At 42.6% G+C, this 23,335-nt stretch overlaps 1 protein-coding gene across 3 annotated transcripts in view; it reads left to right on the forward strand.

Annotated features, from left to right (window-relative positions):
• The window catches only part of xrn1 (5'-3' exoribonuclease 1), a 118,347-nt gene that overhangs the window by 6,214 nt on the left and 88,798 nt on the right, over window positions 1-23,335 (forward strand). For all 3 annotated transcript variants that reach the window (XR_009797588.1, XM_061838204.1, XM_061838203.1), the window contains exons 2-3: window positions 6,121-6,353; window positions 13,009-13,106. Coding sequence is in view for 2 of the 3 variants with exons in the window: in XM_061838203.1 (XP_061694187.1) it covers window positions 6,121-6,353; window positions 13,009-13,106 (331 nt within the window). In the remaining variant the exon portion in view is untranslated. The remainder of the gene's footprint in view (window positions 1-6,120; window positions 6,354-13,008; window positions 13,107-23,335) is intronic.

The following is a 23,335-nucleotide window of genomic DNA, read 5'->3' on the forward strand; positions in this document are numbered from 1 at the left end:
TCGTTCGTCTTGGATTCTCTGGTAGCAGGGTGTTGAACTGAGCATCAGCATCCAAAAGCAAATGTCTGTCTTGTTAAAATGATCCTGGCAGCATCTGTATGTGATGTTGAATCTTGCTACTCTGTGGTCGTCTATCTTGGTGGGGAAGAGCGGCGGTCGCTAGAGTGTGGGTGTCATCTTTGATGGCATGTCCACTACAGCGTGATTCATTTCAAGTACCATGGTTAAAAAGCTCCTCGGTGGCAAGGCCTCGGGGGTGAATGAGATTCGCCTGGAGTTACTAAAGGGTCTGGATGTTGTAGGGCTGTCCTGATTGACACGCCTCTGCAACATCGCATGGACATTGTGGACGCTGTCTCTGGATTGGCAGACTGGGATGGTACTCTCCCCTTTTTTTAGAAGGGGGGGACAGGAAGGTGTGTTCCAACAAAACACTTCCCAGCCTCCCTGGTAAGGTCTATTCAGCGGTCTTGTAGAGGAGGGTCCGCAGGGAAGTCGGATCTTAGATTCAGGAGTAGGAATTAGTTCATTTTTGCATTGGTGGCTGTCAGGTTCACCAATCAGACATTCATTAAACAGGACAAAAAAGGAAGCAAAGACACCAGTTCAAGTCTCGCGAGGAGAGAGGAGAGGAACTGTCTCTTACAATTCACCACCGCACTCTCTGATATCCTCTCCTCAGCACCTCAATTTATTTAGTTTTTACATGGATGTTACAAAAAGGAGACGACAAGCAAAACAGTTTGAAACAAGGTGTACGTGTTTGTTCAAGTGCGTGTGCATGTGTGGAAGATTGCTGAATACATGTGTGGTCATCATTTCTTTAACAGGAAGCAGTTCTAACAGTTCTGATGATTAGATGTTTTTGTTATTGCTATCCTTCTAGGAGGCTGCCACGTTATCTAGAGCAGAGCAAAGCATTTCTTTATTGGAAGCAGATGTATGATAATTATGATCACAATTATTCCTACAGTGGTCTTGGTTCATAATTTTAATTATGAACAATGAACCTTCTTTTTCTTTCGGCTTGTCTAGTTAGGGGTCAGCACAGCGTGTCATCTTTTTCCAACTAAGCCTATCTCGTGCATCTTCCTCTAAGACCCCCTGTCCTTATGTCTTCCCTCACAATATCCATCAACCTTTTCTTTGGTCTTCCTCTCGTTCTTTTGCCTGGCAGCTCCATCCTCAGCACCCTTCTACAGTCACTCACATTTGACGAGCGCGTTCGCACCCGAGCGCCATCGAACTCGCAAATCTGCACAGTCGAGCACGAAAAATCACGCGTGTAAAATTTGTGTAGAAAAAAATATATATTGAAACGCGTCGCTTATTTTGCGTAGTCTTGACATTAATTTACATGTTTATTTCATAAACGTTAACAAAACAAGCCTCCTCCTAAACAATCAGTATCCACCCGGAAAAAGGAAATGCAAGTTAACCAAACTGAGCATGTACGGAAGTGATTCCAAAAGCACGTTCCGAGCTTCTTCACCGACTGCGAGCGCTTTTATGTCACAAGTCATCAACATAATGAGCCATGTATTTGAACACCCTGCTATACTGCAAGTTCTCCCACTTGGAAATCATGGAGGAGTTTGAAATTTTCATCGTAGGTGCATGTCCACCGTGAGAGAGAGAATCTAAAAAGAAAAATACAGAAATCACAATGTATGACCCCCCCCCCCAAAAGATTTGTTTGATATGACTGCAAATAAGTATTTGAACACTTTAGAAAACCAGTGTTAATATTTGGTACAATAGCCTTTCTTTGAAATTACAGAGGTCGAACGTTTCCTGTAGTTGTTCACCAGGTTTGCACACACTGCGGGAAGGATTTTGGCCCACTCCTCCACACAGATCTTCTCTAGATCAAACAGGTTTCTGGGCTGTCGCCAAGAAACGCGCAGTTTCAGCTCCCTCCAAAGATTTTCTATTGGTTCTAGGTCTGGAGACTGACTAGGCCACGCCAGAACCTTGATATGCTTCTTAGGGAGCGACTCCTTGGTTTTCCTGGCTGTGTGCTTTGGGTCATTGTCATGTTGAAAGAACCAGGCACGACCCATCTTCAATGCTCTGACTGAGGGAAAGAGGTTGTTCCCCAAAATCTCACAATACATGGCCGCAGTCATCCTCTCCTTAATATAGTGCAGTCGTCCTGTCCCATGTGCAGAACAAAAACACCCCCAAAGCATGATGCTACTACGCCCATGCTTCACAGTAGGGATGGCGTTCTTGGAATGGAACTCCTCATTCGTCTTCCTCCAAACACAGTGAGTAGAATTATGACCATTTTGGTCTCATCTGACCACAAAACTTCATCCCATGACTCCCCTGTATCATCCACATGGTCAATGGCAAATTTAAGACAGGCCTTGACAAGCAATAATTCAGATTTACACCAAGAAAAACAGACAGGGATATCATTGTGGGTTAACACAAAATGAAACAAAGCTGCAAGCGACCTTTCAAATTTATAGTTCATAGTTGGCTTGGTTTAGTTAGTGACTCACATTTGACGAAAGCAGGGGAACCTTACGTGCCATGCATGATTTCAAACCGTGACGTCTTTAGTGTATTACCAACAGTCACCTTGGAAACGTTGGTCCCAGCTTTTTTCAGGTCATTGACCAAGTCCTGTCGCGTCGTCCTGGGCTGAATCCTCACCTTTATAAGGATCATTGACACCCCACGAGGTGATATCTTGCATGGGTCTCCACTCTAGTTGAGATGGACAATCATGTTGAGCTTCTTCCATTTTGTAATGATTACTCCAACAATGGACCTTCTTTCACCAAGGTGCTTGGGAATTTCTCCATAGCCCTTTCAAGCCTTGTGGAGTTGTCCAATTTTGTCTCTGTTGTCTTCGGACAGCTCTTTGGTCTTGGCCATGTTGCAAGTTTCAGTCTTACTGATTGCATGGGGTGGACAGGTGTCTTTATGCAGCTAACGACCTCACACATGTGCATCTGATTCAGGATAATACATGGAGTCGAGGTGGACTTTTAAAGGTGGACTACTAGGTCTTTGGGGGTCAGAATTCTAACTGATAGACAGGTGTTCAAATCCTTATTTGCGGCTGTATCACACAAGTAAATCATTGAAAAAAAATCATACATTGTGATTTCTGGATTTTTTTTTTTTTAGATTATCTCTCTCAAAGTGTATATGCACCTACGATGAAAATTTAAGACCCCTCCATGATTTCTAAGTTGGAGAACTTGCAATATAGCAGGGTTTTCAAATACAAATTTTCTTCACTGTAAAAGGAAATTCAGTTACAACAGGGGTGCTCAATCCGTCTATTGCGAGGAAGTTTTGGTTGATCGTGTGACCTCTTACACTGATCATGTGTTTTTCACATCACGTTTAATTAAATCACTTTCCCCCCCATACTATATTGTGTAGCCCTACTGTACAGTATACTAGCCTTTCAATAAGGCTGACTATAACCAGTCAAATTTGAAAAATGTACAGGTGTGGTCACTCATGCTCGCAGATAGTTACTTGTGTGATTAGGGATGGAATCTCAAGACCTTAAAATTTACTGGATTAATATAACGTAACTGTAAATTGAAAATAAAATAAATGCATAACTAAAATAGAAAACAAAAATTTCAAACTCAGAAATGATCATTTCCAATTTCACCTGATATTAGTAGAACATGATTTAAAACGGTATTTAAAAATTTTCATCAATAAAAATTAGAAAAGTTAAATGCACTGCCCTGTCAAGAAATAAACATGAACTGTCTATACCCGCAATGTTTTGAAAATGCTGAAAGTTTAGTTCAACATAATCGGTGTTAAGGGCAACAAGCTCGCGATACATTGTCCCAAACATTCCTGTTAGCAATCGTGATGTATTGTTATAATCTAGCGTAATTTACAGCGGTATCTCTTGTCAATCCATTAATGAAAGCTAGCACGAGATCTATATCTTCCTAAAGCATGTAGAGAGGAAAAGTTTTCAACTTCAAGATAACGCGTACCATGGGGAAAATGGCGGTTCACATTTAGATACATGGACAGACAAGTCTAAGTAAATCACAATCTCATACTTATTATAGTTAGATACTGAAACATTACCTGTGTTATATCCCAGAAATGTTTTCATTGAAACTGAATTTCCTTTGACAAGGCTCATGATGTTGAAGAACTTAGATCAAGTCAAAGTAAATCACAATCTCATACGTATTATAGTTAGCGGGGGGTGGGGTGCACGCGCGCTACGCTGCGACTGCCGTAAATAGGAGGCCGGCTTGCTCGAACGTGCCTTTATGTGCGTGCGGTTGACGTATTTGCCACACCTGAATCAAGAGACGATGTGGATGATAGTCGAACGTCTTGTTTTTTTTGGGGGGCACGCTGTCATATGATCAACCAAAACAGCCTTGCGATCGACGCAAGTAGCACCCCTGGTTTAACTGAATTTCCTTTGACATGGCTCATTATCTTGATGACCTTCAACGTAAATGCGCTCGCAGTACATGAACATGCACTTGTGGCATCACTCATGCTCAGTACGGTTAACTTGCAATTGCTGTTTCTGTGTGAAAACTGATTGTTTAGGAGCAGGGTTGTTTAGTTAAGGTTTATGAAAAACAAACTTAATAAATTAATGTCGGGACTACACAAAATAAGCGATGTCTTTCAATATCTATTGTATTCGGAACAAATTTTACACGTGTGATTTTTCGTACTTGACTGTGCAGATTTGAGAGTGGTCGTGCTCGTCTGAGTGACTAACTAAACCAAGCCAACTACGAACTATAACTTTGAAAGGTCGCTTGCAGTTTTTTTTTTTTTTTTAACCCACAATGATATCCCTGTCTGTTTTTCTTGGTGTAAAACTGAATTATTGCTTGCAGAATATCTTTAGCAATGGATGTTGAAAGCTAAATCATGCTCCCAAACAGTTTTAAGGTCGTTATGTTGCCTCCGATACTTAAAATCCAAAATTTGCTTTTTGTGCACTGTATTGTCTGTGCTTTCATCCTCAATCAGGCTGTACCAAAGTGGGATTTTAACATTAGACACCATCTCATCCTGTGCTTTCTCCTTTGGCTTCAGACCAGACTTTTTTTACTTTAAAAAGAGAAAATCTCGTCCAGTTTTACCACTTTTTCTTCTATTATTCACATACCCCACGTTCATTAAAGAAACAGCACTTTTTTTTTTTTTTTTTTTTTTTTTAACTTTTACCATTATTATCGAGAGTAAACACAAGCAGCATGTTCTACGTAGCCCAGACTGTGTGGGTGGACGGTTTGTAATTATGAGTGTAGCCCTTTAAGAGCCAAAGGGGGGCGGGGTCAGATAAACGAGCAGGAGACAGTGTTGTTCCGTGTTTATAAAAAAAAAAAAAAAAGTAAGGCTGTTGTTCATTGTGCTGGTTTGGTTTTCATGTGCTCTGAGAATTGTCGATGTATTTCTACACGTAACAAATTTTACCTGCGTGATTTTTTTTTTGTGCTCGACTGCAGATTTGCGAGTGCCCCCGTCAAATGTGAGTGATTGCTACAACTATAGCTGAATATATTTAAAATGTGATTTAATGTCCCAGGAATTAGATTTTTGCTGGGATGTTGGGTTGGTGCATAGCAATCAATGTATTGCGGACCTTGAGCATCGGTTTAATCAACAAATGTTTAAGCTTGAGCTCAAACCATGACACCAATCCATACTATGAGTAATCACAGCCGAGATGAAAAGTCTGCTACAAGTTTTGTGACGTTAAATTCAGTCAACAGCAGTCCGTGATATCACCCAAAATGACGGCCCCCTGAGATGGCTTAAAATTAATATTCCACAAATGCAATATTAGTCGGAATACTATGTTTTGACTATTGCTATCACAACGCTTACCTCTTTTTGCCCAAAATGTTGTTTTAGTCCTCCTTTAAAAATGGCAAGTGAAAAAGAAGCAATGTGAATAGTGTGAAATACTCTAGAAGTCAAATTGTCAATGTAATCCATTACTCGTGAAAATATAATTATGATTCAAGAGACCCTTTCCATTGAGTCTATAAATTGTTCTGTCTATTGGGTGGGGGGGGGTTCGTTTTGTAAGATTTTATTTTAAGATCACCTCTCATCTTACAAAATCATTTTCTTTTTCAGATTCCAGAATTTGACAATCTCTATTTAGACATGAATGGGATCATTCATCAGTGTTCTCACCCAAATGATGAGGACGTTCACTTCCGCATCTCTGAAGAGAAGATTTTTGGAGACATTTTCCATTACCTGGAGGTGCTTTTCAGGATCGTCAAGCCACGGAAGGTCTTTTTTATGGCCGTTGATGGTGTGGCACCAAGGGCAAAGATGAACCAGCAGAGAGGACGTAGATTCCGGTAAATCCAGGATTTTCAGTGGATATGTAAAGTCGACACAGCCCTCTTCCATTGTCAGGTTTTTGTGATTTTAAAAAGACCAATCTAAACTTTTAAATTTGTTTCCATCTGTAACCTGTAAAACTCCTGTGAAAAAATAATTTCGAGAGGATGAAAAATAAATGAGGATATGGTTGTTAGTATACACCCACGACTGTAAATGGGCATAATTAACCAATCACATTCAAACTGATGTTGAATTGAAGTCACCTTTAAAAATGTTTTAAAAACTTTACTGGTCTCATGAAGTGATTACAATTAATTATGTCCAACATTCAATAATATGAAAAATCATTGGTTTCCATACATGGGGAAAAATATTTTTATTGAAAAGACTATTTAAATAATACACTTTATGTGACTATAAATGTTTTGAAAAACCTGTTATGTGTGTCCTCCAGTGCTGAAGAACACATTAACACAGCTGAATTTCCTCAAATGGCAGTGGCGATAAAAATTACTACTTTCATTTTTACTATACTTCATTTGACTCCCGGTATATGTTCTCTCAAAGTCGTACTTCACACTACATGCTGAGGCTGGTGATAGTTTGAAAGTAGTCTTGTCAAAAGACCAAAGAATAGTAGAAAGAGGAGCCTAGTCAAAACAAGGAGGCTCAAAGGGACACTGCAGTTGTACTTAAAGGATTGATGCCATGCTTGAGGTTACCATTGTATTGCTCAGAAAGTACAACAGCTCTTCCTTGACACCCTGTCTTGATTTCCATAGTGTTGAATGTGTTGTGATTGAGCTACTGCAGGTTGTCAGTAGGGTGAATCTGTTATACACCATGACTAAATTTAACCTTTTTCTTTTTTTAAAGAGTTTGTGGACTGCGCACATACAGTCAAGTAGACTTGACAATTGTAATGGTCTTCGAACTGGACTCCCCAAATTAAACACCTGCGCTTCATTCAGAATGCTGCAGTTTGAGTTCTGACCGGAACAAAGGTCAGAGCAGATCTTTACTCTGCCTCCCAGTCAGCTTCAGAATAGATAAATACTGCATCTGGTCAATAATACAGAACAATGGAGTGTGTGCTAACGAAGTGAAGAAATGGGTCCAAGCGGGATGGAACAGTTGGCGGAAGGTGTCTAGTATTCTATGTGACAGAAGAGTCTCCGCTAAGATGAAGGGCAAAGTTTATAAAACGGTGGTGAAGCCGGCCATGATGTATGGCTTAGAGACTGTAGCAGTGAAGAAACAACAGGAAGCAGAACTGGAGGTAGCAGAAATGAAGATGTTGAGGTTCTCGCTCGGAGTGAGCAGCTTGGATAGTATTAGAAATGAGCTCATTAGAGGGACAGCCAAAGTTGGATGTTTTGGAGACAAGGTGAGAGAGAGCAGACTTGGATGGTTTGGAGATGTTCAGAGGCGAGAGTGGGAGTATATTAGTCGAAGGGTACTGAGGATGGAGCTGCCTGGCAACAGAGCGAGAGGAAGCCCAAAGAAAAGGTTGATGGATGTTGTGAGGGAGGATATGAAGATAGTGGGTGTTAGAAAGGAAGATGCACGAGATAGGTTTAAATGGAAAAGGATGACATGCTGTGGCGACCCCTAACGGGACTAGCCGAAAGGAAAAGAACTGTTTACGAGCTGTTTTTTCTGTTTTCAAATGTTTTACTCATGTAAAGCACATTGCGTTACGTTGAGTATGAAATGTGCTTCTTCATCTTTTCTTTTTGGCTTATCCCATTTGGGGGTGCCACAGCGTGTCATCTTCCATCTAAGCCTATCTCCTGCATCTTCCTCTCTTAACACCAACTGCCCTCGTGTCTTCCCTCACAACATGCATCAACCTTCTCTTTGGTCTTCTTCTTGCTCTTGTGCCTGGCAGATCCATCCTCAACACCCTTCTACCAATATACTCACTTTCTCACCTTTGGACTTGTCCAAACCATTGAAGTCTGCTCTCTCAAACCTTGTCTCCAAAACATCCAACTTTGGCTGCCCCTCTAATTAGCTCATTTCTAATCTCATCTAACCTCCTCACTCCTAGAGAGAACCTCAACATCTTTATTTCTGCCACCTCCAGTTCCGCTTCCTGTTGTCTCTTCATTGCCACTGTCTCCAATTAATACATTATGGCCAGCCTCACCACTCCAGTCACTCACATTTGAAAAATGTTCAGGTGTGGTCAGTCATGGCTGCAGATAACGTTCCGGATGTGATTAAGTTCCGGGTGTGATTCGGAATGGAATCTCAAAACCTTAAAATAACTTACTGGATTAATATAACGTAACTGTAAATTTAAAATACAATAAACAAATACATAACCTAAAAATAGAAAACAAAAATTTCAAACTCAGAAATGATAATTTCCATTTTCAACTAATATTAGTAGAACATGATATAAAATGACATTTAAAATTTTTTAAAAAATTAAATGCTCTGGCCTGTCAAGGAATAAACACGAACGGTCTATACCCGCAATGTTTTGAAAATGCGGAAAGTTTAGTTCAACAAAATCGGTGTTAGGGGCAACAAGCTAGCGATACATTGTAACAAACATTCGTGTCGGCAATCGTGATGTATTGTTATAATCTAGCGTAATTGATGGCGTCAATCCATTAATGAAAGCTAGCACGAGATGATCTATATCTTCCTAAAGCATGTAGAGAGGAAAAGTTTTCAATTTCAAGATAACGCGTACCACGGGGAAAATGGCGGTTTGCATTTAGATACATGGACAGACTAGTCTGTTAGAACTTAGAGCAAGTCTAAGTAAATCACAATCTCATACTTATTCTAGTTAGATACTGAAACATTACCTGTGTTATATCCCAGAAATGTTTTCAGCGAAACTGAATTTTCTTTGACATGGCTCATGTTGATGACATTCAACGTGAATGGGCTCGCTGTCTACGTGAAGAAGCTCTGAATGTGTGCTTTTGGCTAGCCTTTTATTTTCATCATTAGCTTTTTTTTTAGCCAAAATAAATTTTCAGAAGCCACTTTTCTATAATCATAGCCAAAAAACAGCCAATCACATGCTGGTCAAACTGCGGTCTACTAACCTGACTAATCTTGTTCTTCAAAGTTTTTCCATGATTCCTGCCAAATAGATTGTCTGCTTTTTTCTGCTCACCCATTTACAGAAACGTTTATCAAAATCAAACAATTCTTCAGGGCCTTCAATTTTATCGCTTAAAAGTTCATTTACACTTTCTGTTTTGAGACAGTTCCTTAAGGACGTCTTCATTATGTTATGCCTGCTGAAGCCACGTTCTACATCAACTACGTCTTTGCAGTTGTAGCAAACTTGTGATCAGTTTTCTGATACTTCACGAAGTCATCCAACTTCGGCGCCACCGATGATTTTCAGCGTCAGAACATTTTTTTCTTCCACTGTCGATACACTATTGGCAGAAAAAATTTGAGTACCTCAATTTGAGCCACTTGAACTTAGAAAACCATTCCTGGCGAATCTTTTGCCTCCGCCCGGCATGGGGACTAGATTTTCCGACAGCTGACAAAGTTGTGTTGGGCGTCTTTCCCGTGTAATGGGCATCAGTCAAAGTTGGCAACTGAGAAGATGCACCAATGCCATCCTTAGTTTTTTGGACGATAATCCCAAAGGCTGATACATTTTCCGTAGCATCCACAGGTAGCATGAACTGATGGCGAGAAAGCGTGGGTTTGACGCAAACCCGGATGCAGTTGTCGCCGATGTAAAGAATTATTCACTCAACTTCTGGTATAGCTTCTGACGAAACTTTCGTCACGCTAAAGCCAGTAATCATATACAAAATGTTGTAATATACATAAAAGTCTATAACGGTACTGAATCGTATGCGAGGATAAACAGCCAATTTCCACGTTTGCCAATTTTTTCCGCTATTTTATAATTTTACTCGCCAGATTCAGTATGTGTTCGCACATGGCAAGGGCCCTGTAACTTTCGAACATGCTCAGTACGGTTAACTTGGATTTCCTGTTTCTGGGTGAATACTGATTAAGGAGTAGACTGGTTTAGTTAACGTTTATGAAATAAACACGTAAATTAATGTCAAGACTCAACAAAAAAAGCGATGTCTTTCAGGATTGATTTTTTTCTACTCATAACAAATTTTACGTGCGGGATTTTTCGTGCTCGACTGCAGATTTGACGAGCGCGATGGCCCTCGGGTGCCATCGCGCTCGTCAAATCACAGTAACTGCCACTGTTTTATAATCTTTGCGCTTCATCCTAGCAGAGACTCTTCTGTCACAGCAACCTTTCTCTTTCCCACAATGGACCAATACAAAGACTGCATCACTGCAGACGCTGCACCGATACGCCTGTCGATCTCCCACACCATTCTTCCCTCCCTCGTAAACAAGACCCCAAGATACTTGAACTCCTTCAATTTGGGGCAGGATCTCATCTCCCACTCAGAGAGGGTACGCCACCCCTTTTCCGACGTAAGACCATGGTCTCAGATTTGGAGGTGCTGATTCTCATCCCAGCCCCTTCAGTCTCGGCTGCGAACTGCTCCAGTGAGCGTTGAAGATCATGGCTTGATGAAGCCAACAGAACCATAATTATCTGCAAAAAGCAGAGATGCAATGTTGAGGCCACCCTCGACACGCTTCCAGAAAGGTTATGTACAAAATCGGTGACAAAGGGCAGCCAAACTCTGACAACGGTCGTACAGGGGCAGAACAGCCCATATCATCGAGTTCGGTACCCCATACTCCCGAAGAACCTCCCACAGAACTCCCCGAGGGACATGTTTGAACGCATTCTCCAAGTCCACAAAATACATGTAGACTGGTTGGCCGAACTCCCATGGACCCTCGAGGATCCTGCCGAGGGTTATAGTTGGAACACATTCTCACATTCTCTTGTCCCCATTCTTAAAAAGGGGAACCACCACCCCAGTGTGCCAATCCAGAGGCACTTTTCCCAGATGCTGACACGATGTTGCAGAGACGTGTCAAGCAGGACAGGCCCACAACATCCAGAGCCTTGAGGAGCTCCGGGAAAATCTCATCCCCCCCTGGGGCCCTGCCACCGAGGAGCTTTTCGACCAACTCGTTGACCTCAATCCCAGAGATAGAAGACCCCACCTCAGAGAAACCGGACTCTGCTTCTCATGCAAAGCAAGCAAAACAAATTTATTTTGTAACAGACAGAGTAACAGACAGTGTAACAGAGTCCAACCCCTCTCAACAGGCCTCGTACCAGAGCCCAAGCGCTGCGTAGAGGCGAGTCTGACTATATGTAGTCGGAACTTCTTATCCTCACTCGGGCACCTTCCCTGCCAGAGAGGTGACATTCCATGTCCCTCAAGCTAGTTTCTGTAGCCAGTGATTGGATCGCCAAGGTCCTTTGGCCACTGCCCAGCTCACATCGCACCCGACCCCTCTGGCTCCTCTCACAGGTAGTGAGCCCATGGGAAGGGGGGACCCATGTTACGCTCTCAAGCCCCTTGGGTGCAGGGCCAGCCCCCTTGTGCTTGCCTTCGAGCCCCATCTCCAGCCCTGGCTCCAGAGAGGGGCCCCGGTGGCCCGCGTCTGGGCAAGGGAATCCAAAATCCAGTGTTGGTACTCGTCCTAGGGGTTTTGGTGTTGTACTTTGTTTGTTCCCTCACCTAGGACATTTTTGCCATGGGTGACCCTACCAGGGGCGTAACGCCGCATACAACATAGCTCCTAAGGTCATCGAGACAGCCAAACCCCTACATCATGATAATGTGATGGCTCGACGAGGGGCACTACTGCCATTTCCATCCACCACCATCTGACCTCAAAGTTCCTTTCTTGGATGCCATACTTACCCATCACTTCTTCATCGCTCTTGTTTCCTTCACGAACATGTCCATTTTGGTCTGCACCAATCACAACTCTCTGTCTGGGATGCTCAGAACTACTTCATCTAGTTCCTTCCAGAATTTCTCTGTCAAATGTAGGCCACATCCTACCTGTGGGACATAGCCGCTAATCACATTATACGTACCCTAAATTTCAAATTTCATCCTAATAACTTGATCTGATTCTCTTTTCACCTCCAATTCATTCTTAGCCAGCTCTTCCTTTAAAAAATAACTTCTCCATTTCTCTTCACATCTATTCCATGGTAAAATAATTTTAAACCCTGCTCTTAAACGTCTAGCCTTACTACCTTTCCACCTCTGCTCTCTTGGATGCACTATATATCAACCTTTCTCCTAAACATCATGTCATCCAACTCCTGAGCTTTTCCTGTCATAGCCCCAACATTCAAAGTCCCTCTTTGTGCATTGCTCTTCATCTTCTGCTGACGAATCAGTTTTCCTCCTTTTCTTTGTCTTTGACCCACAGTAACTGAATTTGAACTGATGCCCTGCAGTTTAACGGTGCCGGGGGGCGTTGTTAACCCGGTCCACGACCGATCTGGTATGGTATTCTTTCGATGAATGCTCATATTTGTTTGGCACAGTTTTACACTGGACTTCCTTCCTAACGCAACCCTTTTATCTGGGCTTAGGACCGGCCTACAAATTGCACCCATAGGTCTGCATTGCATATGAAATGTGCTTTAAAGTATAGATGAATTTGCTTTGCTTTACATTCATCAATATTGGGAGAGGGTGATTAAGATGATTTCGTTAGGTCATGAGAGATGTTTGTGCATGTGTTTTTTTAATGAAGGTCTGCCAAAGAAGCAGAAGACAAAATAAAAAAAGCTCTGGATAAAGGAGAGGTATTGCCTACAGAAGCTCGCTTTGACTCAAACTGCATCACTCCAGGTAGGCCCGCTTTTTCATCTTTCTTTTTTTGCGTCTTCAAATACCTCTGACCTAACTGTATAGAAATCCAAATTTTGCTTTTTCCCCATCATCTTCATGGACATGTTTTTACTGGGAGATCGGCTGTTGTCACCCATTGTAATTTATATGATGCACTACATCTGGAAAGCATTCATAGATGTTCACTCTTTCCAAATTTCTTGTTACAAGAAGTTGAAATTTATGATTTTTCTCACCTCAAAATTCTGCATACCAAATGACAATGACAGCAGTTTGGGGTAGTTTTTGCAGAAATGTGATATTCCAACATAAACCGATAAGAAGGCAGATGGCCGTGTTTTGACCAAGTGCCCATAAAGCATTGACTTAGAGAAAAAGATTGAGTTATCAGACTGGAAAAATCAGTAAAGATCACTTCCTTGTTAGAATTAACTGTGAAGTCGATAATGCCTAAAAAAAAAAAAAAAAATGCTTTCATTGAGTGTGCACCGCAAAGTCTTCACAAGAAAAGTCAGATGACAAGAATTTGGCTGTAATTGGCTGCTGTGACAACAAGGAAAACAGAAAAGTCAACAGCGTGGGTTTTCAAATGTATGTCATTACATGTACGAACCAACAAGACAAGAAACCACTCCCTTTTAGTATAAACAATACATAATTGTTCCAAATTTAACACTGAAACTTTGCTCTTGGTCTTTCACACCCATTCACTTTTTTCAAGTTTGCCTGTGTTACACTTACTTTAAAGCTGATTTAAGTGTAGTTTTCTTATTTGTAAAATAGTTCAGAAATGTCTCAAAGACAAAGTAAAAACATATTTTAAGACACTTATGTAAATTTGCAAAAGAAATGTAAACAGTCAAACAGGTACATAAGTATTCACACAAATTTAAACTCGGGGGCGTCTGATTTCTACTGATCTTCCTCGAGATGCTTCTACAACTTGAATGGAGTCCAACTATATTAATTTCAGTTAATGAAACATCATTTGGAATAACACACCTTTTTATTCAAGTTCTCAAAGTTGATAGTAAATATCACAGCAGAAATCAAGCAATGAAGTCTAAGGAATTGTTTGCAGAATTCTGAGACTGGACTGTGTTAAGGCACAAATCTGGGGAAGGATACAAAAGCATTTTAGCAGCATTAAATGTCCCAAAATGCACTGTAGTTTTGATTATTTGGAAACGGAAGAAGTTTTGGAACCAACAGGACTCTTCCTCGATCTGGCCATCCGACCAAGCTGACTAACCGGGCAAATGAGTGTGATCATTAAGGTGGCGCTCCAGTGTTCTCTTGCTGAGAGAGAACTGTCCGGAAGGTCAACCATTGCTCACACACTCCACTAGTTAGGCTTTGATGTTAGAGTGGCCAGAGAGACGACACTTTTCACTAAAAGGCACACGGGAGCCTTCAGTTTTGATTCAGTTAATTCAATTCAAGCAAAAATGGAGGCTAAACGTCCAGATGACTTCTTTAGAGCACGCAAAGCTTTGCTTGTAATGGCTTGCATGCGAGTTCACATGATGCCACAGTTTATTAAAAAAAAAAAAATGGCCGAAACCACAATACTCGAGCCATTTGATATTTCTGTGAATCAGAGCTTTAAAGCAGTGTTGCATAACCTGTGCTAGCAGTGGATGACTGGTGGAGAGCACAGATTCACAGCAACCGGGTGAATGCGCCATGCAACTTTCCAGGAACTCATTGGATGGCTCAGCAAAGTATGGGCTTCAATGTCAACTAAACCATCCTGTCGGGATTCAGAAAGGCTGGACTAGGCTAGTTGTAACTGCAACTGACGATGAGTCTGACGAAAGCGATGAAAAGGAAGCGGCACGTCATCTACTTCTGGAGTCGGCAGAGTTTAGAAGTGACGCAGAGGATGAAGATTTCATTGGATTTATTGATTTGGAGTAACAGTGATGGTTTGGTAAGCTTGTTAGCATGTTCTTTATTCTACAGGCATCTGAATAACTGTTATGTTACGTTAACATACTAGGCATGTTCTCCGTTCGTATTTTGTGTCATATAACATCAGCATCACCCTGAGGCATCCAACTGTCAAACTCCTGAAGTTCGCAGATGACACCACAGTTATCGGCATGAAATGTGAGTAAGGTTCTGCCCTGCACTTCAACCTTGGACATCTTCACAGGGGGGAAAACTATGTGAGAATCTTGTTCATGGACTCTCCACAAACGACTGCACCTCGAGGCACCAAACTCTCCAATTCCTGAAGGTCGCAGATGACACCAAAGTCATCGGCCTCATCAATGATGGGGACGAGTCTGTGTATCAAGAAGTGGTGAGACTGGAGCTTTTGTGTGGTCAACCCAACCTGACGAACACTCTAAAGACTGTAGAGATGATTGTGGACGTCAGGAGGCATCCTTTACTGCAGCTGCCCCTGAAGCTGTCCAACTGTCTTGTCAACCATCAAGACCTTCAAGTTCTGGGAATTAGTCTGACAGGACCTGAAGTGGGAGATGAACATTCACTCCATCCTCAAAAAATCCCAGCAAAGGATGTACTTCTTGCGGCTTCTGAGGAAGCACGGCCTGTTACATGAGCTGCTGAGATAGTTCTACACAGCGGTCATCCAATCATTACTGTGTGTCTCCATCACAGTCTGGTTTTGGGCTGCCACAAAAAAGGACAAACTCTGACTTCTGACAAAACTGCTAAACGGCTTCTCGGCAGCACTTTTTCCGCCCTTGAAGACTTGTACACCACTGTTCGCTTTTCTGACCCCACAGCATTGACAGCCGCACAGACGCAGTCTTATTCACTTCTCTGACGTGTTACTGCTCGAGCACAGCGTGCCAAAAGAGGATGTTTCTTGTGCACATCCACTCCAATGAGCAACCTCAAATTCAAGAAAAAAAATTCCACATTCATTTAAATATGATTTACAGATTTTAATATGGCCCTGGAGTGAGAGGGGTCGGCTACCACTCGTGCTCTCAATTCTAGTTCATTGATTTGGATGTATGAAGGAAATGTCCATGGATTTATACATACGCACCGATTCATACATGTGGATGTTTTTTTTGTTTTTGTTTTTTCATATGACGTTTTCTGTATTTGTGCATACATTGTTTCAGTACGAAGTCACTTTTAAGTCTTTGAGCATGTCCCTATTGAATGTGTTTTGTTGGTTAGCAAATGTGAAATCCAAATTGTCAGTGGGGTCAACCGTAATGGTTGAAAACCTGAAGACTACATCAATAGTGGTGAAAGATCTCACATCGCGTACACTTGAAATTTCTTGTTTGAGCTGGGCCATAGGTCAGCACAGCAAGGGAATTTAAGAGATCAAACTTCAGCAGTTAAATGGTGGGGCTCCAGTTCCCATTCAGTTTTAAAACAGGCCAGAGAGGCACCGAGTCTAGTAGTTACATATCCGAATGATGCTCTCTTCTGCCATAGCATTGTTTCTTGTACTGGCTTGTAAGATATGAGCACAATTTTGTAATCTCGAATGAAAGTGGGCGGCATACCTGGTAGAGTCAGAATGTGGACCATGTGCAAGTCTGTTTTCCCGCAGTCTATGAAATTTTCGAGAAGGATGCATAATGTTTTATTAGTACCTCCTGCAAACGGTGTCGTTTGTCATTGGAATTCAGGAAGTCAGCATCTGCTTGTACCAATAGACAGCTGCAGAGGATTTCAATTCTAGAAAAAAAGGTCCACCATCTTGAAGTGTATGTTCAGAATTAGAATCCGCTTCAATGGCCTAATGTTTAAAAAAAAAAAAAATTCTCTGGCAGTCGGTGCTGACCTGCTACGACATTCATGTTGAGTACTGTGAAGAACAAACCAACTAACAAGAACGAAGAACTTTTTTTTTTTTTTTTTTTTTTTTTTTTTTTTTTTTTTTTGCGGCGGCCCCAAACCAGACTGTGATGGAGGTACACAGTACTGATTGGATGACCACTGTGTAGAACTGTCTCAGCAGCTCTTATGACAGGCTGTGCTTCCTCAGAAGCCACAAGTAGATCCTTTGTTGGGCTTTTTTGAGGACAGAGTTAATGTTCGTCTTCAGGTCCTCTGAGACTGTAATTCCCAAGAACTTGAAGGTCTCGACGGTTGACACAAGACTATTGGACAGGGTCAGGGGCAGCTCTAGTGTAGGATGCCTCCTGAAGTCCACAATCATCTCTACAGTCTCGAGTGTTCAACGCCAGGTTGTGTTGACCACACCAAAGCTCCAGTCTTGCCACTTTAAACGTCAAGAGTTTGATAGTCGGATGCCTCGAGGTGCAGTTGTTTGTGTAGAGTGAGAAGAGCAGATGGGAGAGGACACAACCTTGGCATTCTCCAGTGCTGATCATGCTGATGGATGAGTTGGTGTCCCCCAGCCTCACCTGCTGCACCTTGACCATCAGAAAGTTGTAGATCCACTGCAAGATGACAGATGAGATGGTGAGTTGGAGAAGTTTGGAGGAGAGGAGTTCAAGGATGATTGTGTTAAACGCAGAGCTGAAGTCCACGAACAGGATCCTCGGATAGGTACCCTCGCTCTTAAGATGTTCAAGGATAAAGTGCAGACTCATGTTGACTGCATCATCCGCAGACCTGTTAGCTCGATAAGCAAACTGCAGACAGTCCAGCTTGGGACCTCTCACGCTCTTGAGGTGGTCCAGCACAAAACATTCAAAGGACTTCATGACCACAGATGTCAAGGCAACAGGCCTGTAGTCATTAAGAGCTGAGACTGCTGTTTTTTGGGGTATAATGGTGGAGCGTTTGAAGCAGGCTGGTACTTCACACAGTTCTAAAGACCTGTTGAAGATCTTTGTGAAGACAGGACTAAGTTGGTCTGCGCAGACTTTTAGGCAGGATAGGGACACAAGGTCTGGGCCCGGCGCTTTGTTGGTCTTTTGTTGTTTGAAGATCTGCCTAACGTCCCTTTCATGGATGTTAAACGCTGGAGTGGAAGATGGTGCGGCTTGGTGGGTGTGTGGAGTGGAAGTGTCTATTTTGAATCTACAGTAAATAATATTTAGGTCGTCGGCTACCCCGCTTTTGTCTTCTGCTTGGGAGGAACGTCGCTTGTAATGAGCGATTACAATCCATGCCAAACTGGTTTGGAGTCATTTGCGCCGAGATGTTTTTCCAGGTTAACTGCATAGTTCCTCTTTGCAATGATTGAATGATTTCTTTAGTCAGCTGATTTCTAGTGGTATTGTAGAGGGCTCTGTCCCCACTACAATATGCAAGGGTTAGCCTGGCAGAGTTGCCTACGTCTGGCTGAAAACCACAGCTTGTTGTGATAATGTGCGAAAAGTTTTTGTTGGTACACACCCCTCCTCAGAGAAACTGACATACGCGGTAACAATATCTGCAAATTCATCTAGGCTGTGTGCTGAATTTTCAAAGACGCTCCAGTCTGTGCGGTCAAAGCAGTGTTGAAGTTTTAATTTTGCCTCGTTGGTATACTTTTTAACTGATTTTCCCAAATATTTCACACACTTAAGTGCTTGCCTGTACGTAGGTATTAAAGGAGGACTTTGTCCAAAATTCATATGTGCAATAAATCCTCCTATTTGAGGTAATATTACATATATTTTGGAGATTATTTGGAAAAAAAATGAAAATAAAGAACATTTTTTTTAAATCCACGCATTATCTAGATATGTGTCAACTTTCACAGCCAGACCCGGAAGAAATGTCCTTGACCCCGCCCTGTGTCGTTGCCCATGCTTACCATGACAGACCATTCGTTCTAGCTAGGCCAAGATGCCGACGTGTTGTGCACCAAACTGCAACAAAACTGAGAAAACGCACCCAAATTTGTCGTTCTTTAACCTCCCGTGGCGTCAACCTGACACGATAAAGTTGTGGCTATCAGAGTTGAGGCTCGTTCAACAGCCTGGGGAATTTGCACGCATCTAACCATGACTGGTTATGAGTCGCCTAGCTACAGCCTCCCGTGCCGGTACTGATTAAGCAATAGCATACTTTATGATGCGGCACGGTGGCGCACCTATAATGCATTGGCCTCACAGTGTGCCGGTGTAAGCAACAAGATACTTTATGAGGAGGCACAGACCTTCCTGTGTGGAGTTTCCATGTTCTCCTTGTGTCTGCGTGGGTGTACCCTGCCTCCTGCCCGTTGACAGCTGGTATAGGCTCCAGCACTCCCGAGGCCTTCGTGCGAATAAGCAGCTAAGAAAATGGATGGATGGATATGTACGTGTTATCACTTTAGGGAAATCTGAATTTTTCTTTTTTTTTTTTGCATTTTATATTCCAGATATAAATAAACCATGAGATAGTCCTACGCCGTATTCAGAAAAAAAAACTTTTTATAAACTTTGGATGTAGCCCATAACATTCACATAGCATTCCAAGACTTAAAAATGTGTACTTACCAATTTTCCACTGGATGTACAAGTGGTCCTTTCATCAAACTGCCATGGATCAAAAGTAAATTATGTAACACGTCTTCATCCAAACAAAGAACTTCGTATCTATCTGATGAAGTTATGCAGACGACATGTTGATCGTGATCCAAATTCATTCCGATACACGCCATTTTTGGTTTGACCTTTTCAAACTCACAACAACACTGACATTCCAACACAGATGGCATTAGATCACACGGAGAACATGAACACCAGTCTTTTGAAACGAGCCTGTCTGGAAGATCTCCAAGGTCCATATTTTTCAACTGTTGTTAGTTTGTTGTCAGCATCACGCCCCCTCTCCAACACGTCATGTGTGTATTCTGTCTCAAACGCGTAGGGTTGTTCATTGTATATTGTTAATTTTGTTTTGTGTATTTCTAATTATTTTTCACAAAAATCAGCCACAACATGCCAGATAGTGGACGTTCTCAGTTCGGTGAAATGTCTCCACAGGTAATTGGAGGTTAGAACGGGAAGGACTGCAAGCGTGGCAAACGCTGATTGGCTGTCAATTTTCCACCTGGGGTCTTTGGATTTTCTGAGCGACAGAGGAATTTTAATACTTTTACAATTTTGAGATGTTGGTGGAATTGTGAATTGTTAATAATTTTGGTATTAAAAGAAACACTGAACTCTTAACGACTAACTTTCAATGTGTGCTCCCATTCCTATTATTTTCGACAAAGTTCTCCTTTAAGTAAAGCAAGCAGTGATGAGAGGAGCCAATGTGTGCGCGGGGGATTGCAAAATATGCATTTTTAATGGAAGTGGAACAAGTGGTCTAGTGTGTTATTTGCCCTTGTTGGACATTTCACGTACTGCTTATATTTAGGGAGTTCGTGGTTAAGTTTAGCAGTGTTAAAATCTCCTCGGATGATGAGCGGTGAATCTGGGTGTTTTTTTTCTCAATCTCGTTTACCTGCTCGGGAAGCAGTGCTGCACACATGCTAGTTTGAGGTGGTATGTAAACACCGGCGAGAATGAAAGATGCAAATTCACGTAGCGAATAAAACTGCTTACAGTTCAAGAACGACTCTAAAAGCAGACTGCAGTGTGTGCCGAGCTGTATAACGTCCGTGCACCATTTCTCATTGATATAAAAGCGTAATTAACCACCTTTTGATTTCCGTGTTAGCTCTGGGACGCACGATGAAGGTGAAAGCCCGGGAGTGTTATGGCGGCGTCAGGGATGCGTCCACAAAGCCAAGTCTCTGTGAAGCACAGGGCACCAGAACCTACAAAGTCTTTGCAAGTCATGATCAGGAGCTGAAGTTTCATCCATTTTGTTGGATAGGGAGTGTAGGAGACGAGATGAATCGAGTCGGTGTCCCCTCTTCCTCAGTTTATGTTGTGTACCAGCTTGCGTCCGTCTTCGAACCCGACGCGAAACGCTGGAAAAAGATTTACCGAATTGACGTGAGTTGTCAAAAAAAAGTCCGGAAAAGACTCTGATGGTTAGCAAGTCGTCTCTTGTGCAGTTGAGTCCCAAGAGACCCGAAAACCACACAAACGGAAGCAGTACCAGCAAGAACTTGCCGAAGGGTGCCACACTGGTAGGCGCTATCTTTGCAGTTTTAGAGCAGTTAAGAGTGCGTCAACGCACGAAATTATGCGAGTATTATGCAGAGTTGCCTTACCCGTTCGCGGTTCACCGTTATAGTCCAGTGCAATGAGAAGTGTTCAAAGGGTGCAGTGTAAAGTGACTCATGATGTTCGCAGATGATATTGTGATCTGCAGTTAAAGCAGGTAGCAGGCAGAGGAAAAGTTAGAAAGATAAAGGCACGCACTGGAAAGGAGAGTAATGAAGATTAGCCGAAGTAAAGCAGAATATATGTGCGTGAATGAGAGGAGCGGAGGAGGAAGAGTGAAGCTCCAGGAAGAAGAGATAGCGAGGGTAGACAACTTCAAATACTTGGGGTCAACAATACAGAACAACGAGATTGTGGTAAGGAAGTGAAGAAATGGGTCCAAATGGGGTGGAACAGTTGGCGGAAGTCTCTCCGCTACGATGAAGGGCAAAGTTTAGTGGTGAGCCCGGCCATTATGTACGGATTAAAGACGGTGGCCCTGAAGAAACAACAGGAAGCAGAACTTAACGTAGCAGAAATGAAGATGTTGAGGTTCTCGCTCTGAGTGAGCAGGTTGGATAGGATTAGAAATGAGCTCATTATAGGGACAGCCAAAGTTGGATGTTTTGAAGACAATGTGAGAGAGAGCAGACTTCGATGGTTTGGACATGTTCAGAGCCGAGAGAGTGACTATGTTGGTAGAAGGGTGGTGAGGATAGAGCTGCTAGGCAAGAGTGAGAAGTGAAAGTGGGACTAGGAGAGGACAGAGGAGAGGCGGAAGGAATACATTGAGATGTGACGTAGGGCAAAAGCAGAGGTGGCAAAGTCTATACGAGGCATATGACGACATGTACACCAGGTTGGATATAAAAGAGGGAGAAAAGGATCTCTACTGATTGGCCAAACCGAGGAATAGAGATGGGAAGAATGTTGACTGTTGCCAGTAGTGTGCTAAGTAGATGGAAAGACTACTTTGAGAAGTTAATGAATGAAGAGAATGGAAGAGAAGGGCGAGTCGAAAAGGCAAGCGTGAATGACCAGGAAGTGGCAATGATTGGTAAGGGGGAAGTTAGGCACTGCACAGAATAAAAAAAAAAATGGAAAGACAGTTGGTCCTGATGACATACCATTGGAGGTATGGAAGCAATATTGAGAGATGGCTGTGGAGTTTTGGACCAACTTATTCAATAGAATACTGAGGCCCCGTAGCTCAGTGGTTAGAGCACTGGTTTGGTAAACCAGGGGTTGTGGGTTCGTATCCCACTGGGGCCTCCACTCCCTGAGAAGGGTTGCGTCAGGAAGGGCATCCGGCGTAAAAATTGTGCCAAACATATATGTGCGTTCATCTGAGATGACACGCTGTGGCGACCCCGAAAGGGACAAGCTGAAAGAAGCTTTATTCAATAGAATACTAGCAGGAGAGAATATGCCAGAAGAATGGCGGAAAAGTGTGCTAGTCCCCGTTTTTAAGAACAAAGGCGATGTTCAGAGCTGTGGAAACTATAGAGAAATAAAGATGATGAGCCACACAATGAAGTTATGGGAAAGAGTAACGGTGGCTAGACTCAGGACAGAAGTAAGTATCTGCGAGCAACAGGATGGTTTGATGCCGAGAAAGAGTACCACAGATGCATTATTTGCCTTGAGGATGCTCGCGGAAAAGTACAGAGAAGGTCAGAAGGAGCTACATTGTGTCTTTGTAGACCGAGAGAAAGCCTTTGACAGAGTACCAAGAGAAGAACTGTGTACTGCATGCGGAAGTCTGGTGTGGCGGAGAAATATGTTAAAATAGTACGGGACATCTAAGAGGGCAGCAGAACAGCGGTGAGAGGTGCCGTAGGTGTGTCAGAAGAATTTAAGGTGGAAGTGGGAGTGAATCAGGGATCTGCGCTGAGCCCCTTCCTGTTTGCGGTAGTAATGGATAGGCTGACAGATGAGGTTAGATTGGAATCCCCTTGGTTATGGGAAAGAGTAACGGTGGCTAGACTCAGGACAGAAGTAAGTATCTGCGAGCAACAGGATGGTTTGATGCCGAGAAAGAGTACCACAGATGCATTATTTGCCTTGAGGATGCTCGCGGAAAAGTACAGAGAAGGTCAAAAGGAGCTACATTGTGTCTTTGTAGACTTTGAGCAGCGGTGCTCAATGCGTCGATCGCGAGGCAGTCTTGGTCGATCACAGGATGGCGTGCCCAAAAAAAATTAAATAAAAAAAAGTCAGCCAATGTTCCTTCTTAACTGCTCG

The sequence above is a fragment of the Syngnathoides biaculeatus genome, chromosome 13 (assembly GCF_019802595.1).
Source record: "Syngnathoides biaculeatus isolate LvHL_M chromosome 13, ASM1980259v1, whole genome shotgun sequence".
In the NCBI taxonomy this organism is placed as follows: Eukaryota; Metazoa; Chordata; class Actinopteri; order Syngnathiformes; family Syngnathidae; genus Syngnathoides; species Syngnathoides biaculeatus.